The 18,782-nt window shown below is 43.1% G+C and overlaps 1 protein-coding gene across 2 annotated transcripts in view; it reads right to left on the reverse strand.

Annotated features, from left to right (window-relative positions):
* The window catches only part of LOC122813586 (pancreatic alpha-amylase-like), an 883,322-nt gene extending 877,741 nt beyond the window's left edge, over nt 1–5,581 (reverse strand). Inside the window, exon 1 of one of the 2 annotated variants that reach the window (XM_044085993.1) lies at nt 5,464–5,581. Coding sequence is in view for 1 of the 2 variants with exons in the window: in XM_044085992.1 (XP_043941927.1) it covers nt 4,803–4,970 (168 nt within the window). In the remaining variant the exon portion in view is untranslated. Of the gene's footprint in view, nt 1–4,802; nt 5,038–5,463 lie in introns of those variants that run through there. The other variant, XM_044085992.1, reaches the window with a different exon arrangement.
* Between the last annotated feature and the right edge of the window lie 13,201 nt (nt 5,582–18,782).

The following is an 18,782-nucleotide window of genomic DNA, read 5'->3' on the forward strand; positions in this document are numbered from 1 at the left end:
AAAGACACATGGAAGAGTTCTCGGATCATGTGGCCCAGGCAGGTATGACCCTAGCCCTGAGTAGCATCCTGCCTTCGCCCAGAATTATACCACAGTATAAGGACAAAATGATTGACTTCAAGAATTGGCTAAGCTTCTGGTGTCATTCAAAGGGGATCCAGTATCTATCTGCCTGGGATGACATGTTCGACAGACCATGATGCTTTGCAAGAGACGGTCTGCACCTGTCGCCCCTAGGATTCAGGTTACTAGCTAAGGCTCTTGCCACCCCTATAGTGCCTTTTTTAGGCAAAGTTCAAAGGACAAAACCACCACTGTAACAAGTTCAAGCATGCAAAATCTGATGGTAATGCTACTCAATGCTAGAAGTCTAAACCTCAAAATGCACACTCTTTTGAGGCACTCCTAAAAATGGAGAACATCGATATCTGTGTAGTAACTGAGACCTGGTTCAAGACTCCAGGGAGCACCCCTGCAATACCAGGCTACAACTCTTACTACACTTTACGGCCACCAAACCAGGACCGAAACACTAAAGGTGGAGGAGTGTCCATATTCACCAAGAACATTCATAACACCAGGCTAGTTGCCCAACACAGTGCACCTGAAATTCTCCAGGTAAAACTAACACTAGGTAAGACTGCAATCCAAATTGTAGCTTGCTACAGATCCCCCACCATGCCCCAAGATGTTCACTACACCTTTCTAAACATACTGGAAAATATTAAGATACAACCAAACACCCTAATACTGGGTGATTTCAACTATCCTGCCATTAACTGGGAAAACTACTCATGTACCAACACCTTTGCCCAACAGTTCTTGGAATTCATAAATTCCAACGCCCTGGATCAACTAATCCTTAGTCCCACCAGGGTCTCCAATATCCTAGACCTGGTCATTACCAACATGGGAAATCGATGCTCCACACCTATGGTCACCCCCTCATTGGTCAGGTCTGACCATAAGCTAATCACCCTTGACATCCACATCCCACCCCCCAGTAAGGAAACCTCCATAAAAAACTTCTCCAAAGCCAACTTCATGCTACTCAAGTCAAAAGTGACAAACTTCATAACACCCATGCAGACGGGAACTGAAAGTTCGACTGCTGAATCCTACACTAAGACACTGTATGAGCACATCCAGTCGTGCATGAATCATGCCAACCCCAATAGAACCAAGACGCTCTCCTCCAAAAAAACGAAGCCAATCTGGTAGACCCTTGCCATAAACAAACTTTACAACAAAAGGAAGAAACTGTTGCAGAAAAGAGGAAAATCCCAGGATGCAAAAAACTCCCTTACCAGCCTCAGTAAGAAGCTGAGATCCCTCATAAAATCCTCCAAAGCTAGTTATGAAAATAAAATTGCCAAAGATTCCAAAGACAACCACAAGGCATTCTATAGCTATGCCAAGAATCTAAATGGTAATGCTCAGATCTGCTCTGAGCTACCACAGAATGGCATTAAATATACTGATCCCAAGGATATTACCAATATCCTGGCAGATCGATTCAGTACAAACTTCACCCCCCTCTTACCCCCTAAAGGGCCCATGTCAATACCGAAAGATTGCCAAATTCTGGTAATAATGGCCACACAGGTAAAAAAATGCACTCTCCAAAGCTAAGAATACAGCATCCATGGAACAAGACAACATCCCAGGCTGTGTACTACATGACATACAAAATGAACTGGCACCTCACCTAAGTGTCATGTTTAATCATAGCCTCACCTCAGGCTTTGTGCCCACTGAGTGACGCACAGCTACATTTACCCACTCCACAAGGGGGGATCCACCTTGGATCTTGGGAACTACCGCCCCATCAGTCTGACGAGCCTGATCTGCAAGGCCATGGAACGTATTATCATGGAACTTATAAACAAAGACATTGGCAACCTTCAAAACACTGGACCCCACGCAGTTTGGGTTCGTGAAGGGCCGATCTTGTCTCCTGAACCTGATTGACTACTTTGAATCAGTCTCCAGAGCCATGGACAAGGGTAAGGTGGTCCACATAACCTTCAAACACTGGACTCCATGCAGTTTGGGTTCATGATGGCCCGATCTTATCTCCTGAACCTGATTGACTTCTTCAAATCAATCTCCAGAGCCATGGATAAGGGTATGGTGGTCCACACAGCCTATCTAGATCTCATCAAGGCCTTCAGCACCATCCCACACTCTGGAATCACAGATAAACTTACTAAGCTGGGCATTAATCCCTACATCACTTGATGGGTTGCCAACTGGCTTACCGACAGAACCCACACTGTAAAAGTATCCGACTCCAAATCCAGCTCCAGAAAAGTGACATGTGGAGTATCTCAAGGTTCAGTCTTGGGACCACTCTTGTTTGGCATCTACTTCTCTGAAGTACAGGCCAACACTAAGTGACTCTGGCTAAAAATGTTCTCAGATGACTGCAAACTGGGAACCATTATTGAATCCCCAAATGATCTGGATATTCTACAAATGGTCCTTACAGAAACAGATGCTTGGTGCCAGAGCCATGGGTTCAAGCTCAATGCCAAGAAATTTATAGTTATCCCCTTTGGGAAAAAACATGTACCTGTGAATTACCACATAGGTGGTAGTACACTAAACACCGAAAGTGTGATAAAGAGACCTTAGGGACACAGGTGGACAGTGGTCTCTCCTTCGATAACCACATCGCCACAACAGTCAGAAAATCCTTCTATGTGGCACACCTCATCACTGTGGGATTTTCATCCAGAAAAAAGGAGGTCATTGTCCCACTGTACTCATCCCTCATTAGACCAATTATAGAATACAACGCCCTGTTTGGTATGTACCTCTCAAGACATCTGCAACAACTGGAAAGCCGCAGAAATACCCCACTAAAAGAATCACAGGCCTAAAGCAGATGCCCTATGCTGACCGTCTAAAAAAACTCCACCTATACTCTGTCGCATATCGTCTAGTCAGAGGCGATCTCTGCTTAACATACAAGGCCATGTCAAACCCAGAGCTGTTGGACATGCTACACTTAAAGAAATCCCAATCCCTCAGAGACACACGCTCCAGGGATCTAAACCTTGTCATCACAATGAACAAAACATGCTGGAGGGATAGGTTCCTGACCCAGAGACTGCCCAGACTCTGGAACAGACTGCCCATACATGTCAAGCAGAGCACCTCTTTGGCCCTCTTCAAAAGGAACCTTGATGACTGGATGGAAGATAGGAAATTCACCTCGGGGATCACGTCAGTCGCCCTGCTAGACAGGGGTCCAGGGAAGTAAATAATGTGGGAAGAAATAGCCAGGGAATTGTTATGGCTAGGCTTCCATACGCCCTAGGGCCAGTAGCCTAGTACCAACCTATGAACCTATGTCACGGATGTAACTTTTAAATCTGCATGGCTGTCAATCGTGCATTATTTACATACATCACAGCCATTTGGCATGTTACTCAAGCTACGCCTACTTCTGTGCAGACAGACCAGGATGGGCTTGGGGGGGGGGGGGTGCAGATGGGCCTATACCTCTCAACCTCTTACAGTAAGAAATCTGGATAAAGCCATAAATAAAAGTTGGACAACTTTTAATTACTGCTCTTACAAACTTAGAAAGTTGATTTTCTGAGGGGTATGACGTCTGAAATTCAAATGCCTGTCATTAGTTTCTAACTTCAATCTTTAATGATTTCCCAGAAAAAAACACAACTTTGTGAAAAAAAGAGCCAATAATATGAGGCAAAAATCTGTGCATTCTGCGAAAATCTGTACAGTTGAGAGGTACTGTTGTACAACTTTTTAACTAATATAAACGGTAAATAACACTAAAACATATTAATTCATCAAATTATCTTTATTAGTAGTAGTAGCATATGTCACATTTTAACCAGCCGAGAGCTTCTTAGTTGAAGTTATCCATAAGCTCTAAGTGTTTCACATTTTGCCCATTTGTCATTTGTTCACCATTATGAGAGGCAGTCCCTCACTTTTGACTGTAACTTATCCATTTACTGTTACACATTGGTTTCTGTTGTTGTCAGCAAGTTTTCTTCTGAGCTTTTTATTATCTTTTATGTGGAACGTTATACACAAATAGGGCAATCAAAGAGTTCTCCATTTATTAATTGATAATTAATTGATTGGTGATATATGCGTCAATGTATTTTGCAGTCAGGTGATAAAAATCTGCATGTTCAATTAACTCCTAAACAATAACCTTCGGTTACTACTTGTAACGTATTGCTTTTACTTTAGAGACAAAACTGTTGGTCATAAGGCAGGCAGAGTGCTTTGCATTATCAAGTTAGACAAAAAAACTTCACACGTAGTTTAGAAAGCACACGATAGTACTGTCAACATAGATTAACAGTTGACGACACTAAATAACTTAAGTCATAAAGTCGCTATATACAATTTATTCGTGTCCCCTATATAGCTGGGACGAAAACGTGTTACATGACAACTGCTTGAATCGAGGCAAAATTCGGTATTAATAAAAATAGTGTCATTATTGACGTGAGGTAGAACTAATTGACCTCACGGGGCATGAGAACTATGCAAGTCGTGGCGCAAGGTTTTCAGGAAAATATTCAGAATAACGCATTTGAAAACATCGCCGTTTCACCAGCAATATGCTAGGGTATAACCGATGCTTTGTGCTCGATTACTCGCGTGCATTAAATGATAACTGTTTATAGTGCATTAAAACACAAAAGACAGGTGTTATTGATACCGAAATAATAATAAAATGCGCAGTAGTTCTGCAACCCTTTGAATGTGATAATAGCACACACCAATTCTTCTGCTGGAAAGCAACTTACTTGAACACCACCAAATCCGTTTGGTGCTAGGTAACGTTCACATTCAGCTGCAATATCTCCCCAACGCCACTCAAACAAATGAACTATAGACGTTCGGCCTGGTAGTACATTTGGATTGTACTGAGCTCTTGAAATTCCCAGGAAAGTCACCACGAACAGCAGTTTCATTTTTACTAAGTAAGAGTTGAGGACTACTGTGCCCCCTTTTATATCATCGGTAAGTTAATGTTCAATGTAAGCCTTTGTCACAATGTTTGCTTTCACACATGCGTCTGATAAGGAAAATGATATATTTGTAGAACTTAGCAGGTGTAAGGCAATGAAAATTTCTCATTCGAAAATTATTCATACTGGGAACACAATACAAATAAGGTATGTATATTAATTTTTTATTTGTTTTCTAGATAGAAGTCTGACTGGGCAGAACACGTCTTCTGTGGAGGCCCGAGAGAAAAAAAGTGCAGCTATGCCGCAAATTAGTAATTATGGGTTGCTTAACCAAAAATGCATAAATGCCAGATGTATTTGAAGGGTTTCATACATCGTTTCGTTTTCTAAATTTAAACTAGTTACTGAAAGTTTTACATTTAAACGCAACTCGGGTAAAACTCCTCCGCTTCCCTGATCATAAAGCTGCTTAAAATAAGATAAAAGCTTTTACCTCGCATCTTTACTGGAGAAGTGGATCATCTGCATTTTTCATTTGACCTATTGCAGTAGTGTTGCACTTCTAATGTGAAAATAATGTATATACTGCGGTGGTGGTGCTGTGGTAGCATTGTCGCCTCATAGTAAGACGCTGTCCGGTTCGATTCTCAGCTAGAGCGTCTTCTGTGTGGAGACGTGTGAATGGGCGTACCTTCGTTGAAGGTTGTGCATCAGACCTGGCAAGTCGGCACGTCAAAATCTACTGCCAATCATTAGCGGACCGGAGTGACACAACAACCACCTAGCTTAGAAAAAAAATTTTGTTTGATTGTAAACCCAGTAATACATGTATTTTCACTCTCCAGGATTCAATAAGACATTTTATTCTGTGCAGCAGCTTCTGCACGGAATATGGCCGTTGAGCGATCCAGTAAACAAGCCTGTGAGCTTGCTAGCACTATTCTTGAACGGACACCACTGAATTATGCTAATTACCTCATTTGCTGATGAAAACCATGCAGATGAGGTGAATTAGCGATTTAGTAAGCAGGCAGGCAGGCATCCGTGCAAGAATAGTGTGAGGTGCAGAAATATACTTGACAGCTCAAAGTAAACCATGTATTATAACTATTAGGTATGCCAATGGCCAAAACTATGGTGCAAAATGGCATCGTGCCTGAAAAAAAAGTTAAAAGACAATTTTAAGTGAAATCTGCACTTTGCCATTATAGAGTATGGCATGCGGAATCAAAACAATAACTGGTAACACTGGTTGCTATGGAAGAAGGCTCTGGAATAGTGGTGTAACAAGGGATTAAGGCAGTGGGGTATGCAAATTTTACTGAATCACTAAATGGGAGACTATTCTCTGGCTGCACCTAGTCGTGTAGGAGTTACAGGAAAGTGGTGTAAGCAGGAGAAGCAGCTGACCTGAAAAGGGTGTGTGTCATGCTTGGTAAACACATTGGAGCTCCACGGCTCCCATATGAGCTTAGTTAAGCACAGCTAAGCAAGGGAGTGTGTCTGAGGCTGTATTGACTTAGTCCATAAAGGAAGAACATGTTCGTGTCCAGGGAGGGCCATTTCTGCTTCAAAGTGTTTACTTTAGCTAAACAGGTTTGCTCTGAATAACAGAACTGTTTACATTTGGGCAGCAGGTTTGCGCGGCATGTCTAGGGGCTTAAAAGGGGTGGAAATGGGAAGGGAAAAAAAAAGGGAAATAGCAAAGTAAAAGCAATCAAATATAAATAAAATGCAGGTGAAATGTATCATAGTCAGCTAATCATAAAGGCAGCATCTGCAGCACAATAGTATATACTGAGCAAACTCCTTTCAGTCTGGTTTTTCCCACAACTCTGCACCATTGGTGTACACACTTGGGAGAAAACTGACAAAATGTTAGGGGCTGCTGTTGCTTTGATACATCAGTATGTGCTAGAGACTGAGGGTGGTGAGGAGGATAATGCTGGCAACCACCCCAGACTGAGGAGGAGAAGAGTGTTCAGACACAGGGTAACCTACCTGGGGTGCTACATGATCTGAAGATAGTACAGCGCTACAGGGTGGACAGGACATACTTCAGCAACTCACAGAGCTGTGCTGGCCTCACCTCAGACCCAGAGCCAACAGAGGGGAACCCATCTGAGTGGATACCAACCTTAAGAATACTAGCTACAGGTACTCTCCAAAGACCTACTTGGGACATCATGGGTAATCTATTACTGAGTGGTTTGTGTTGTATTCTGCATGCTCGCTAATTCAAACACTGTGAACGGAACTATTCCCAGCTAGACTTACTGTTTGAAAAGGGAATGCTATTCGAGTGAGTTCAGAGCAGTACTTTGTAATGTTCTGAATGCTCGCTAACCAATATATTCTAAAACTGAATGCAAGTTGTTTTATGGTGAAAAGTTTGTATGCTATATGGTATTTCCTTGTAGAGCTCACCTTATAACTTAGTCCATCCTGTATATGTTTCACATTTAAGAATAGCTTGGATTATTTGCCTCTTTTTTTTTTTCCTTTATTTCCCTACTCTCCATGTTCTGTCTGCTAAAGCCCTATGTGTGTATCCCCTACTCAGTTAATGCTTGTGCTGTTCTGCTCTTTCCCTACAGCTGTCCATGCTGCGTTCTAGCCTAACTACTACAGCCTAGAAGGATATCCACTACGGGACCCTGCTAAAGCCCACTGAGGAGCTTTTCAACAGATAGCCCCCTCCTCAAGACTTAGTGTATGTACTGCTGCATATTGTGCTACTAGTATTTAAATTATCATAGTGCCTGTGCTTTTCCCCATGCTTGCTAAGCATGGTCTATCTCTTTACCCTTTAATTACCCACTGAGCTGTACTTCAAATGTTTTGCCACTAGGCGGCACTGCACACCCACTAAAGTTTGAAGTCCATTTCAGTTCTCTCCCGTAGCTATCCCCAACCTCTTAGCATATTTTCCCCACTGGCCTGCATTGTCCTGTGCATAGTTCATTTACCTATCTTCCCCCCACACTCCCAAGCCTTGACTTAACTTGCTGTTCCTACTTCCTCCAAGCTCCCACTTTTCAGCTACAGCTGGCTGGTTTCTGCCAGCCACATTCTCTCCAGCTGTTCCCATTCTGCCCTACGGGCTCACACTGCTCCCCTACCCTGCCTCCATTTCCCACCTGTCCCTACTACTTACTCCTACATTTATTTCAACACCAGACCCCTCCCTCTCTCAACCTCCAATCATCCCCACTCTCCCTCTCACAACCATCCAATCATCTCCACTCCCTAACCCATCCCCCTTCAACTCCATCTCCCAATCACAACCACTCCAACTGCACCCATCAAAGTCCCAATAAACTACTTGTCTACTCATCTTTATATTTACCCTATCTGCTCTACACATTTCTGCCACTAAAATACACATAGACACCAGTACCATGACTTGTCTTATAGCTCAAACAATTCTCACCCCATTTATCTGCTTTCTATTCTTACTCCCTTTATACCACCCTACCTCCTACTCTTCTGACCAACTCCACCCCTCCTTCCTATCCAACTGCCACACTCCCAACCCTCTTCCTCATCCCACTGTAAATCATTTCCACAACATGTCCACCTCCCAAGTTCAACCCAACCTCTTCCACTACTTCAAATTAAAGCTCGTCCCCCTCCCAACTGCATACTACAAACCTAAACTAATTCCTTACTGTCCACAATTAAAGACCAAATCAAAAATGTCACTACCCTTCCTCAACTACCTCGGTTTAGCAGGGGACATGCATCCAAATCCTGGACCAAATACTTCCTCTAGTCCCAATCCCCCTGTTACAAGCAGTAAAACCAACCACAGCTACCTTAAATTCTTCACCATGAATGCACATCTAAGAAACAAAGTAACCCACTTTCATGCCTGGCTTAACCATAAAATACCTGACATTGTAGCCATCTCTTAAACCTGGTTAAAACCCCATATTTGTGACTCTGAAATCCTCCTTCCTGGATTCCAATCCCTGCGACATGACCGCTTAAGTAGAAAAGGGGGTGGGGTAGCCTTAATATACTCTAACTTGCTGTCCATATCTCCCCTACCCCAATCCTATCCCTCCATTCAACAATGCAGAACTAGTAATAGGCCTACTAAAACTAAATAACCACAAAAGCATTTGTATCATTGCCCTCTACATCCCCCCTGGTAATAACATCATCACTCTTGAAGAAATCCTCCTCTGGACCTCTACCAACATTTAAGCTACAGACCTTCATACTTGGAGATGTAAATATCGACTTGAGTAAAATCAACAACCCAAATCCCAATATATCCACCAATTTATATAACTATACCCAACTAACTTAAGTCCATCACCAGACCCAGCAAAACAATCCCCCCCAGGCACCACTATAGACTGGATCCTAGTATCCCACCCACCCTAATAGTCATAAACTCTGGCATTTCTCCTGACTCTCTATAGGAGACCACTTGCCATCTTTCATCCACAGAGCTACCCACTCCTCTCCTCACCTACACCCACAATTGTAACCTTGCAAACTTTAACCCCATAACCTTCTCTGATGCCCTAAAACAAACTGGAACCCCCTAAAAACTCTACCACTTGGCAATGCCATAGAACTCTTCATCTCAACCTTCTTACACATCTTAAACTCCCTAGCTCCACCAAGAACAAGAAGGGTAAAAACCAAGACCACCCCTTGGCTAACCAAAGACACCAAAAATCTTATGCTACAAAGAGATAAATCTTGGAAAACATACCACCAAAATAAGCAGCCAGAAACTCTTCTTATATATAAACAACTTTGCAACCTCATTAAAAAAACAAATCATCAGAGATAAAAAGTCCTACTATATTAAACTCCAGTCTAACCAATCAAATAACCTCAAACATTTCTGAAATACCATTAATTTTCTTCTCAAATCAGGCACCAAAAATAACCCCTGCCCTGACTCCAGCAAATCTAATTCTGAAATAGCCTCCCTATTCAACTCCTTCTTTACCAACTCCATAGCAGAGCTAACCAAGACCTTCCCTAACAACCCATCCCCTCAACCTATCCAATCGTCCTCACCCCCTACACAACCCCCTGCACCCAACCCCCTCAATATTTGAACTCAAGCCCATCTCTACCGCCCACATAAAAAATTACTCTCTAAATTAAAACCATGCTCCAATGCCCCTGACAATATCCCATCTTCTTTCCTAAAAATAGCCGCAGACAATATTGCTCTCCCCATCAGCATCTTGATCAATAGATCCATGCAGGAATCTTATGTGCCCAAATTATGCCATGCTGCCTTTATCCTACCTTTCCATAAATGAGGCAAAAACAATAGCATCTCTAATTTCTGCCCCATAGCTATACTCTCCCCAATCTCAAATCTCCTTGAAAAATGCATCCACCTACAGCTTATACCATTCCTAGCCAAACACCAACTAATTACTGCAACCCAACATGGTTTCCGACCTGGCCATAGTACTATCACTGCCCTTCTCTCTCAGGCACAGTAAATCTTTTTTTCTACTGTCGTACTCAATCTGTCCAAAGCATTCATTACCATCTCCCACACCCACCTATTAAACCACCTTTCTAGCCTCCATCTCTCCCAGAATTCTTTATCCTGGTTCTCAAGCTACCTCTCTGACAGATCTCAAGCTGTGAAATGGGGGAAAGGCATCTTAACCTTCCTTCCTACCCCCACTGGGGTACTTCAGGGGATCCATACTTGGTCCAATGTTCAGCATCTTTATTAATGACTTCCACAAAGCCATACCCAATACTAAAATTGTACAACATGCAGACGATTCAACTATAGTCTGCTGCACCTCCAACCTGTCTGAGCTACAGTGACCCAAACTGCTTTCTCCTCTGCTGAAAAATGGATGCTCCTAAACCACCTCTCACTAAATGCCAACAAATCCAAAATAGTGTTATTCTCTCATTCAAAAGCCTCCCCTCTTGATAAAAATTCATTCCAAATTAATAGCCAAAACAACACTGCCATAGAGGTTGTTCCTTTCACTAAACTACTTGGGGTAACTATTGATGAACACCTAAAATTCGACACTCACATCCAGCAAAACATTAAGAAAACTCATGCAAAACTTAGTATGAAATATAGAAACATCCACTTTATTTGCCCTCCTACCAGGCAAACTCTTGCCACTACCTATCTACTCCCATCACTCTTGTATGGTGGTCCTCTTCTAACAAACATATCTGCTTCTCTCTGTCTTCTAAACTAAAAGTCTGTTATAAGGTTTCTAAATTTGCCACCAAAGCCAAATTCTCCTCCCATCATTGTACTGCCTTTCATTTGTTAAAATTACTACCGCACATAGACTAATTTTTCAACCTACTAAGTGTCCAGCTCTAACCAGTATCCTCCAACCTTACACCCCTCTGAGAACTCTTGAGATCAACTCACCAAAACCTAATCACTGTCCAAACCAAATAGTCCTGCTGGTCAGTTTCTGCTATCCTTTACATTAGCTAAAAAATGGAATTCTCTGCCATCCTTTCTAAGGACTTGTGAAAGCTTTGAATCCTTTAAAACTCAGCTACACTCCTACCTTTAATCTAACAGGAAATGCAGCTCTTCTCTCCCCTCATAGCATAATACTCTTTCCTCCCTTTAAACTCTTCTCTAACTCTGGGCACAAACCTAACCTAACTTAACTTAAATGTAAATAATGTAAATATCACAGCTATACAACCCACAGATGACCTCTACCATCTTTTGCTCTTTTTCTCTTCTTAATCTTTTCCCCTTCAGTTTCCTCTGCCTTCCTAATGTCTTATAATCAAGGAACTTATTCCTGTTCTTCAGCTTAACATAAAATTGTAACCATTATTTCTTTACGATGATTTATTCTGTACCTACACTATATAATGCCATCCTATATATCTTGATACCATGTAACCAAAGAATTTATTTTGTTCTATCCAGCATATCATTGCTGGAGCCTTCCTGTGTCTTGACAGAGTGCACTTCAAACTATCTGGAGATATACAGAGCTAAGTATGTTTTTCTGGCACTTTACAGTTGTGTACTGTTAATTGTTGTTTGACTAATTTTGTATCATTGCTGGCTGACTTCAGAGTTGTGCACTGTTACTTTTGCTTCACTGTATAGTTTTTCTGATCTCTGCTGAAGGTGTTGGGTTTTCCCCTACATATTCCTGTCTTGTTTAAATTTGGATGCTTTTGCAGTTGCCCACCCCCACTGTAGATTTGATCTGGGACCCCCCCCCCCCCCGTCCCATCTCTTTACCTCATTCTACCTAATAGACGACTCCTGCACTTGTTTTTGGTCATTTTTAATTTAATTGCATTTTTTTTAAACTGTTTGGTATAACATTGCTACATACTCGTGTGCTAGCTTGCACTACATTTTAATTGTTTTACTGCTGTTTTAGCTACTTTTCTGTATTTAAAAAAAAATCTAAGCCCGTTTCTTACCTTTCCTGTAACTAGTGTAGTCCAGATTCAGATTTGCTGTATCCAGGACTGTATGTAAGCTTCTGAGCCCCCCAAGCTTTCTGTGTTGGAGAGAAGCCTTCTAGCTTATCAGTGGGAGTGTTAAGCACTAGGTAACCCACATAAGGAGTGGTTCTTGCCCAGAAATTGTAGTTACTGGCCATTTGGGCAGTTTTTCCATCTCTCTCTCAACTTTCTGATTTAAAAGCCCACATTTGCAGTTGTTTCACCCCTTTCCTGTACCTAGTTTAATCCAGATACAGATTCTTATATTCGTGATCAGCACTTGTTCAGAACTTGTTGTAAGCACTAAATAAGCTACTAATTACTACAGCGCTCAACCTTCCTCATTACCTAGAGGAAAACAGTTTTGGTACTTACTTTCCTCACTTGCTTAGAGAAAAACAGCTCTTGTACTCACTTTCCTCACTTATCTAGAGGAAAATAGTTTTTTATTCAGGCATGTCCTAGGGTCAGCTCCCAGTGTTCTCGCCTGTCTATCTGATGAATCTGGGTATCTTGGGGTAATATAGAAATTGCCTCATGTACACAGACAACCCTCCTCCTACCACCCAACACTACAACCTGTGAGAGATGCACTTATCTAGCCAAACTGGAGGTAAAGCTCTCTCCTACCAAGACTGAACTTGACAGAGGAGAAGGTAAAACACTTGCACCACACAACACTCATCACATAGTCTCACTAAATCTACACCACCAAAATCCATGCATAGAAACACAAAAACATTCACGGAGGCTCTCAATAATAATCTGCTCAAGCAACCTCCAAAGCAGAAATGCAAGCAACCTCCACCCCCCCAACACAACCCAGATGACACACAGTCCGCACACTCAGTGTGTCACTCAACCACAGCCAATAAGGCAAAACAACATACCCAACACACTAGTCATAGTTGACTCTATAGTCAGGCACACTGATGTCCCACTCACCAGGCTAAACAAGGAGGGGGTTAGTGTCAGCTGCCTGTCTGGTGCCTGGATCCGCCACTCTCACACTCAGGTCACTCCACAAGTACAAATATGACTCTGTCATTGTCCATGTTGGTGTGAACGACCTGAGACGTACCTCTTGGACTACATGAAAAGAGACATGGAAGAGCTCTCCGATCTTGTAACCCAGGCAGGCATGACCGTAGCCCTGAATAGCATTCTGTTATCACCCAGAATGATACCGCAGTACAAGGACAAAATGATTGACTTAAACAATTGTCTAAGCTTCTGGTGTCATTCTAAAAGGATCCAGTATCTGTCTGCCTGGGATGACATGGTCGACAGACCACGATGCTTTGCCAGAGATGGCCTGAACCTGTCACCCCTGGGATTCCGGATACTGGCTAAGGTTCTAGCTGCCCCTATAGTGCCTTTTATAGATAAGGTTCAAATGACAAATTCCCCACCATAACAGGGAAGAGGCAAGCAAAAACTGAGAGTGATGCTACTCAATGCTAGAAGTCAAAATCTCAAAATGCACTCACTCGAGGCACTCCTTAAAATAGAGAACATCAGTATCTGTGCAGTGACTGAGACCTGGTTCAAGGCTCCAGAGTGCACCCCTGCACTACCAGGCTATAACTCTTACCATTTGGCCATGTAACCTGGACCAGAACACCAAGGGCGGAGGTGTGTCCATATTCATTAACGATATCCACACCTCCAGGCTAGTTGCTCTGCATAATGCAGCCAAGGTTATCCAAGTGCAATTAACTCTGGGAAAAACTGCAATGCAAATTGTAGCTTGCTGCAGATCCTCCACCATGCACCAGGTTTCCCACTCCTCTTTTCTTGATGTACTGGAAAATATTAGGGTTCGACCAAACACCCTAATAATGGGCGATTTCAACTACCCCGCCATTAACTGGGAAAACTACTCATGTACCAACTCCTTCCCTCAATGCTTTCTGGAATTCATAAACTCCAATGCCCTGGATCAACTTATCCACACCCCCACCAGGGGCAACAATATCCTAGATCTAGTCATTACCAACATGAGTGACCGGCGTTCCACACCTGAAGTCAACGCCTCATTGGTCCGATCCGACCATAAGCTAATCACCCTAGATATCCACATCCTGCCCCCAGCCCCCATTAAGGAAACCACGGTAAAAAATTTCTCCAAAGCCAACTTCATGCTTCTTAAGACAGAAGAGGTGAACTTCATGACACCCATGCAGATGGACAATACAGTTACGACTACTAAATCCTACACAATTGCACTTTATAAGCACTTACACGAGTGCATAGATCATGCTATCCCAAACAGAACCAAGACGCTATCCTCCAAAAAAAGGAAGCCAATTTGGTGGTACCCTGCCATAAACAAAACTGTACAACAGAAGGAAGAAACTGTTGCAAGAGAGAGCAAAATCCCATGAGTGGAGGAGCTCCCTGATCAGCCTCCGTAAGAAGCTGCGATCCCTCATAAAATCCTCCAAAGCTAGTTACGAAAACAAAATCACCACTGATTCTAAAGACAACCACAAAGCATTCTATAGCTATGTCAAGAATCTCAATGGCAACACTCAGATCTGCTCTGAGTTGCAGCACAATGGCAGTAAATACAGAACCAACTGATATTGCCAACATCCTGGCAGATAGGTTTAGTGCTAACTTAACCTCCCTCTCACCCCCCTAAAGGGCTCATCTCTATACCGGAAGAATGCAAAGTTCCTGTAATCACGGCTGCACAGGTAAGAAATACACTCTCCAAAGCCAAGAACACAGCATCCATGGGACTAGAAAACATCCCAGGCTGCATTCTACACGAACTACAGAACGAACTGGCACCCCACCTAAGTACCATGTTCAGTCATAGCCTCACCTCAGGCTTTGTGCCCACTGAGTGATGCACAGCGACGGTTATCCCACTTCACAAAGGGGGTGCCACCACAGACCCCGGGAACTACTGCCCCATTAGCCTGGTCTGCAAGGCCATGGAATGTATCCTCATGGAACTTATAAACAAAGACATTGGTAATCTCCAAACTCTGGACCCCACCCAGTTCGGGTTTGTAAAAGGCAGATCATGTCTCCTAAACCTTGATAGACTTCTTTGAAGCAAGTCACCAAAGCCGTAGACGAGGGTAAGGTGGTTCACACAGCCTGTCTAAATCTTGCCAAGGCTTTTGAGACCATTCCCCACTCTGGAATTATAGATAAACTCACCAAACTAGGTATAAATCCCTATATCACAAGATGAGTTGCCAACTGGCTCACTGGCAGAACCCACACTGTGAAAGTAGCAGACTCCAAATGTGACCTCAGACCAGTGACAAGTGGAGTACCACAGGGTTCAGTCCTGGGTCCTCTCCTGTTTGGTATCTACTTCTCTGAAGTACAGGCTAACTAAGTTCGCAGATGACTGCAAACTAGGAGCCGTAATCGAAACTCCAACAATGTGGGCATCCTACAAAAGGGCCTCACTGAGACAGATGCCTGGTGTCAAAGCCATGGCTTCAAGCTCAATGCCAAAATGTGCATTGTCATCCCCTTTGGTAAAAACTCTGTACCCATGAACTGCAACATAGACGGTAGTATACTACCGAAAGTATGATAAGAGACTTTGGGACACAGGTGGACAGTAGTCTCTCCTTTGATAATCGCATCCCACAGTAGTCAGGAAATCCTTCTATGTGGCACACCTCATCACAAAAGGTTTCTCATCCAGAAAAAGAGGTCATTGTTCCCCTCTACTAATCACTGATTAGACCCATTATAGAGTGCAACGCCCCTTTTGGTATGTACCTCACAAGACATCTACAACTGGAGAGGCTGCAGAAATACCTCACAAAGAGGATTACCATCCTCAAACAGATGCCCTACACAGACCGTCTCAAAATACTCCAGGTTTACTCCATCGCATATCGCCTACTCAGAGGTGATCTCTGCCTAACATACAAAGCTATGTCAAACCCAGAGTTGTTGGACATGCTCCACTTAAAGAAATCCCAATCCCTCCAAGCTACACGCTCTAGGGACCTAAACCTTTTCACCACAATAAACAGAACATGCCGGAGGGATAGATTCCTGTCCCAGAGACTTCCCATACTCTGGAATAAACTACCTATCTATATCAAACAAAGCTCCTCTTTAGCACTCTTCAAAAAAAATCTTGATTGGATGAGAAATAGGAAGTTCACCCAGGGTATCACTTCTTGGGTGGCAAAAGCCAGGGTACCTTTTTGGCTTGTATAGGGCCAATAGCCTAGTAACTACCTATGAACCTATAGCACAAAATAATATTTTAGTTGTGTTTTCTTTAATATGATTGTAATGGTGAATACACTATGTAATGCGGAGCTTTCTTCCTGGGCCTCCACTGAAAACAGGCTCCCTGAGCCCAGTGGACCTCCCCGGTCATCAAACTGAAATAAATAAGTACCCCCTACAGACTTGCACAGTGATAGCACAGCAGGTCTTGCAGTTGCAGTAATGTATGCCATTACTTAACTTGTGGTCTTTAGTGATACGTGTGTAGTCTCCAAGACAGGGCACAATACTATGCTAAATGGAATCAAAATGTAAAGCAAATATCAGCACAGTCTGTGCAAATGTGTACAGTTGACAGGTGTGCCCCCACCCATATTCCCATAGAAATGCACTAACGTGTATGTTTGCAGGGAAATAGCAGCAGAGCACATATTGCCAGGGCTGTCCCAATCCCCATGATAACTTGTTGCATGTCCACAATATTCAAGGGTCAATGAGCTATGTATATGTGTGGCTAATACTGTCATAATTTGGCCAGCACTTACTCCCATTGTCGTGTTGTAGTGGCCTAGGTACAGTGTTGTCTTTGACAGGGCCATGTTCCAAGAACTGCAGCGCCAACTATTGTGCATGTCAGCTACACCTATGGTAGGAGATGTACACACTGTCCAAATGTCAATATCTGTTAATGCAGGAAAGCTGTATAGGTCATAGACAAGCGGCCACACACATGGACAGCACACAGCTTGGAGTAACCTACACAGTGCCTACCATACCTCTCAACTGTATAGACCTATTCCAGAATGTCCAGAAGTTTGCATCTTAATTATGGTCTGATTAACATGAAATAGTGGTTGCCTGTCAATTCACTGGCAAATCACGCAAGACTAAAGTAATGACAGATTGTAGTGTCAGACTGCATACCCTATAGAAACATGCATGTTAACGCAAAACCTGTTACTGAATCACTTTTCTAGGTTTGTAAGGCCAATGCTTAAAAATGTATATTTAGGCCTCTGTCCCCCAATCAGTTATGGCTTTGTGCAGATGTCTGGCTCTCAGAAGTTGAGGGGTATGGTGCCTAGTAAGACAGCAGGTACCTGACGGTCAGTGTACTGCCAGTGTATAAAAGGCTGCTGCCTTTCTGTGTCGGCACTAACGTCACTGGCTAACAGCCATACCCCTAGAATGACAAAGGTGGTCACAGAAGGAGCACAAGTATGCCTTGTAGATCTGTTCTGCTTGTCCTAACATTGCATTTGGCTGCCAACTATTTGCAAAAGAAGAGAGAGTCATGTCAAAACAGCAATGGCAGACAGTGGGGTAGCAGACCTCAAACCCATAAGAGTAAACAAGCAATTACCAAATAGGTCTCCCAACTGTTTTGCAGAACGTTAACACCCTGCCCTATGTGTGGGCCTTTGTCTGACTGTCATATTTGGACCTGTGCAAATGTTGGTCTGTGATGGTATGACAGCTAGGCCCACATGTAGCCTCATGATAACATATAGCAACACAAACTGTCTAAGGACCACAGCAAATGGAGTGGTGCAGTGATGGACAACCTGCTAAATAGGTACACTCAAGGTGTGAAGTTCACAACCCTATGTGCGATGTAATGGCATCTACGCCACCCACATTAGAATTACAAATACATAACAGCAGTCACTGTGGCCAAAGCCCGTGACTGGACTACAGAAGGACAAAGAGACACACAAGGAGAAGGGGAACCACTAGCCAGACAAATGGAGAATGTGCACATCAGAACAGATTGTGCAGTAACATAGGTGCCATGCAGTGTAAGGAGTCAGTAAACATCACCTGGGAATACACAGCACACCCCCATGTAAGTGGAGGTCTGCAACAAAACAAAACCCAAACAATGGACACCTTAGAGGCAAAAATCACATGAGAACTCCACAGAGCATGTAGACTCCACACACAAGGGTCTTGCAAAAACACTAAGACCTTACCCCAAACACCTACCCTACACAGGTAGTGTAACAGCACTGTCCCTCTACCCCGTTCCATACAGACATTGCTGAGTTGACCCCTGTCTGGCATACAAAGCAGTCCAGACTCTGCCTTGATGGGACTGTTGCACATCTGGAATTCAAGGCCCACTCCATC

The sequence above is a fragment of the Protopterus annectens genome, chromosome 10.part0 (assembly GCF_019279795.1).
Source record: "Protopterus annectens isolate FY-2018-M chromosome 10.part0, PAN1.0, whole genome shotgun sequence".
Lineage (NCBI taxonomy): Eukaryota > Metazoa > Chordata > Ceratodontiformes > Protopteridae > Protopterus > Protopterus annectens.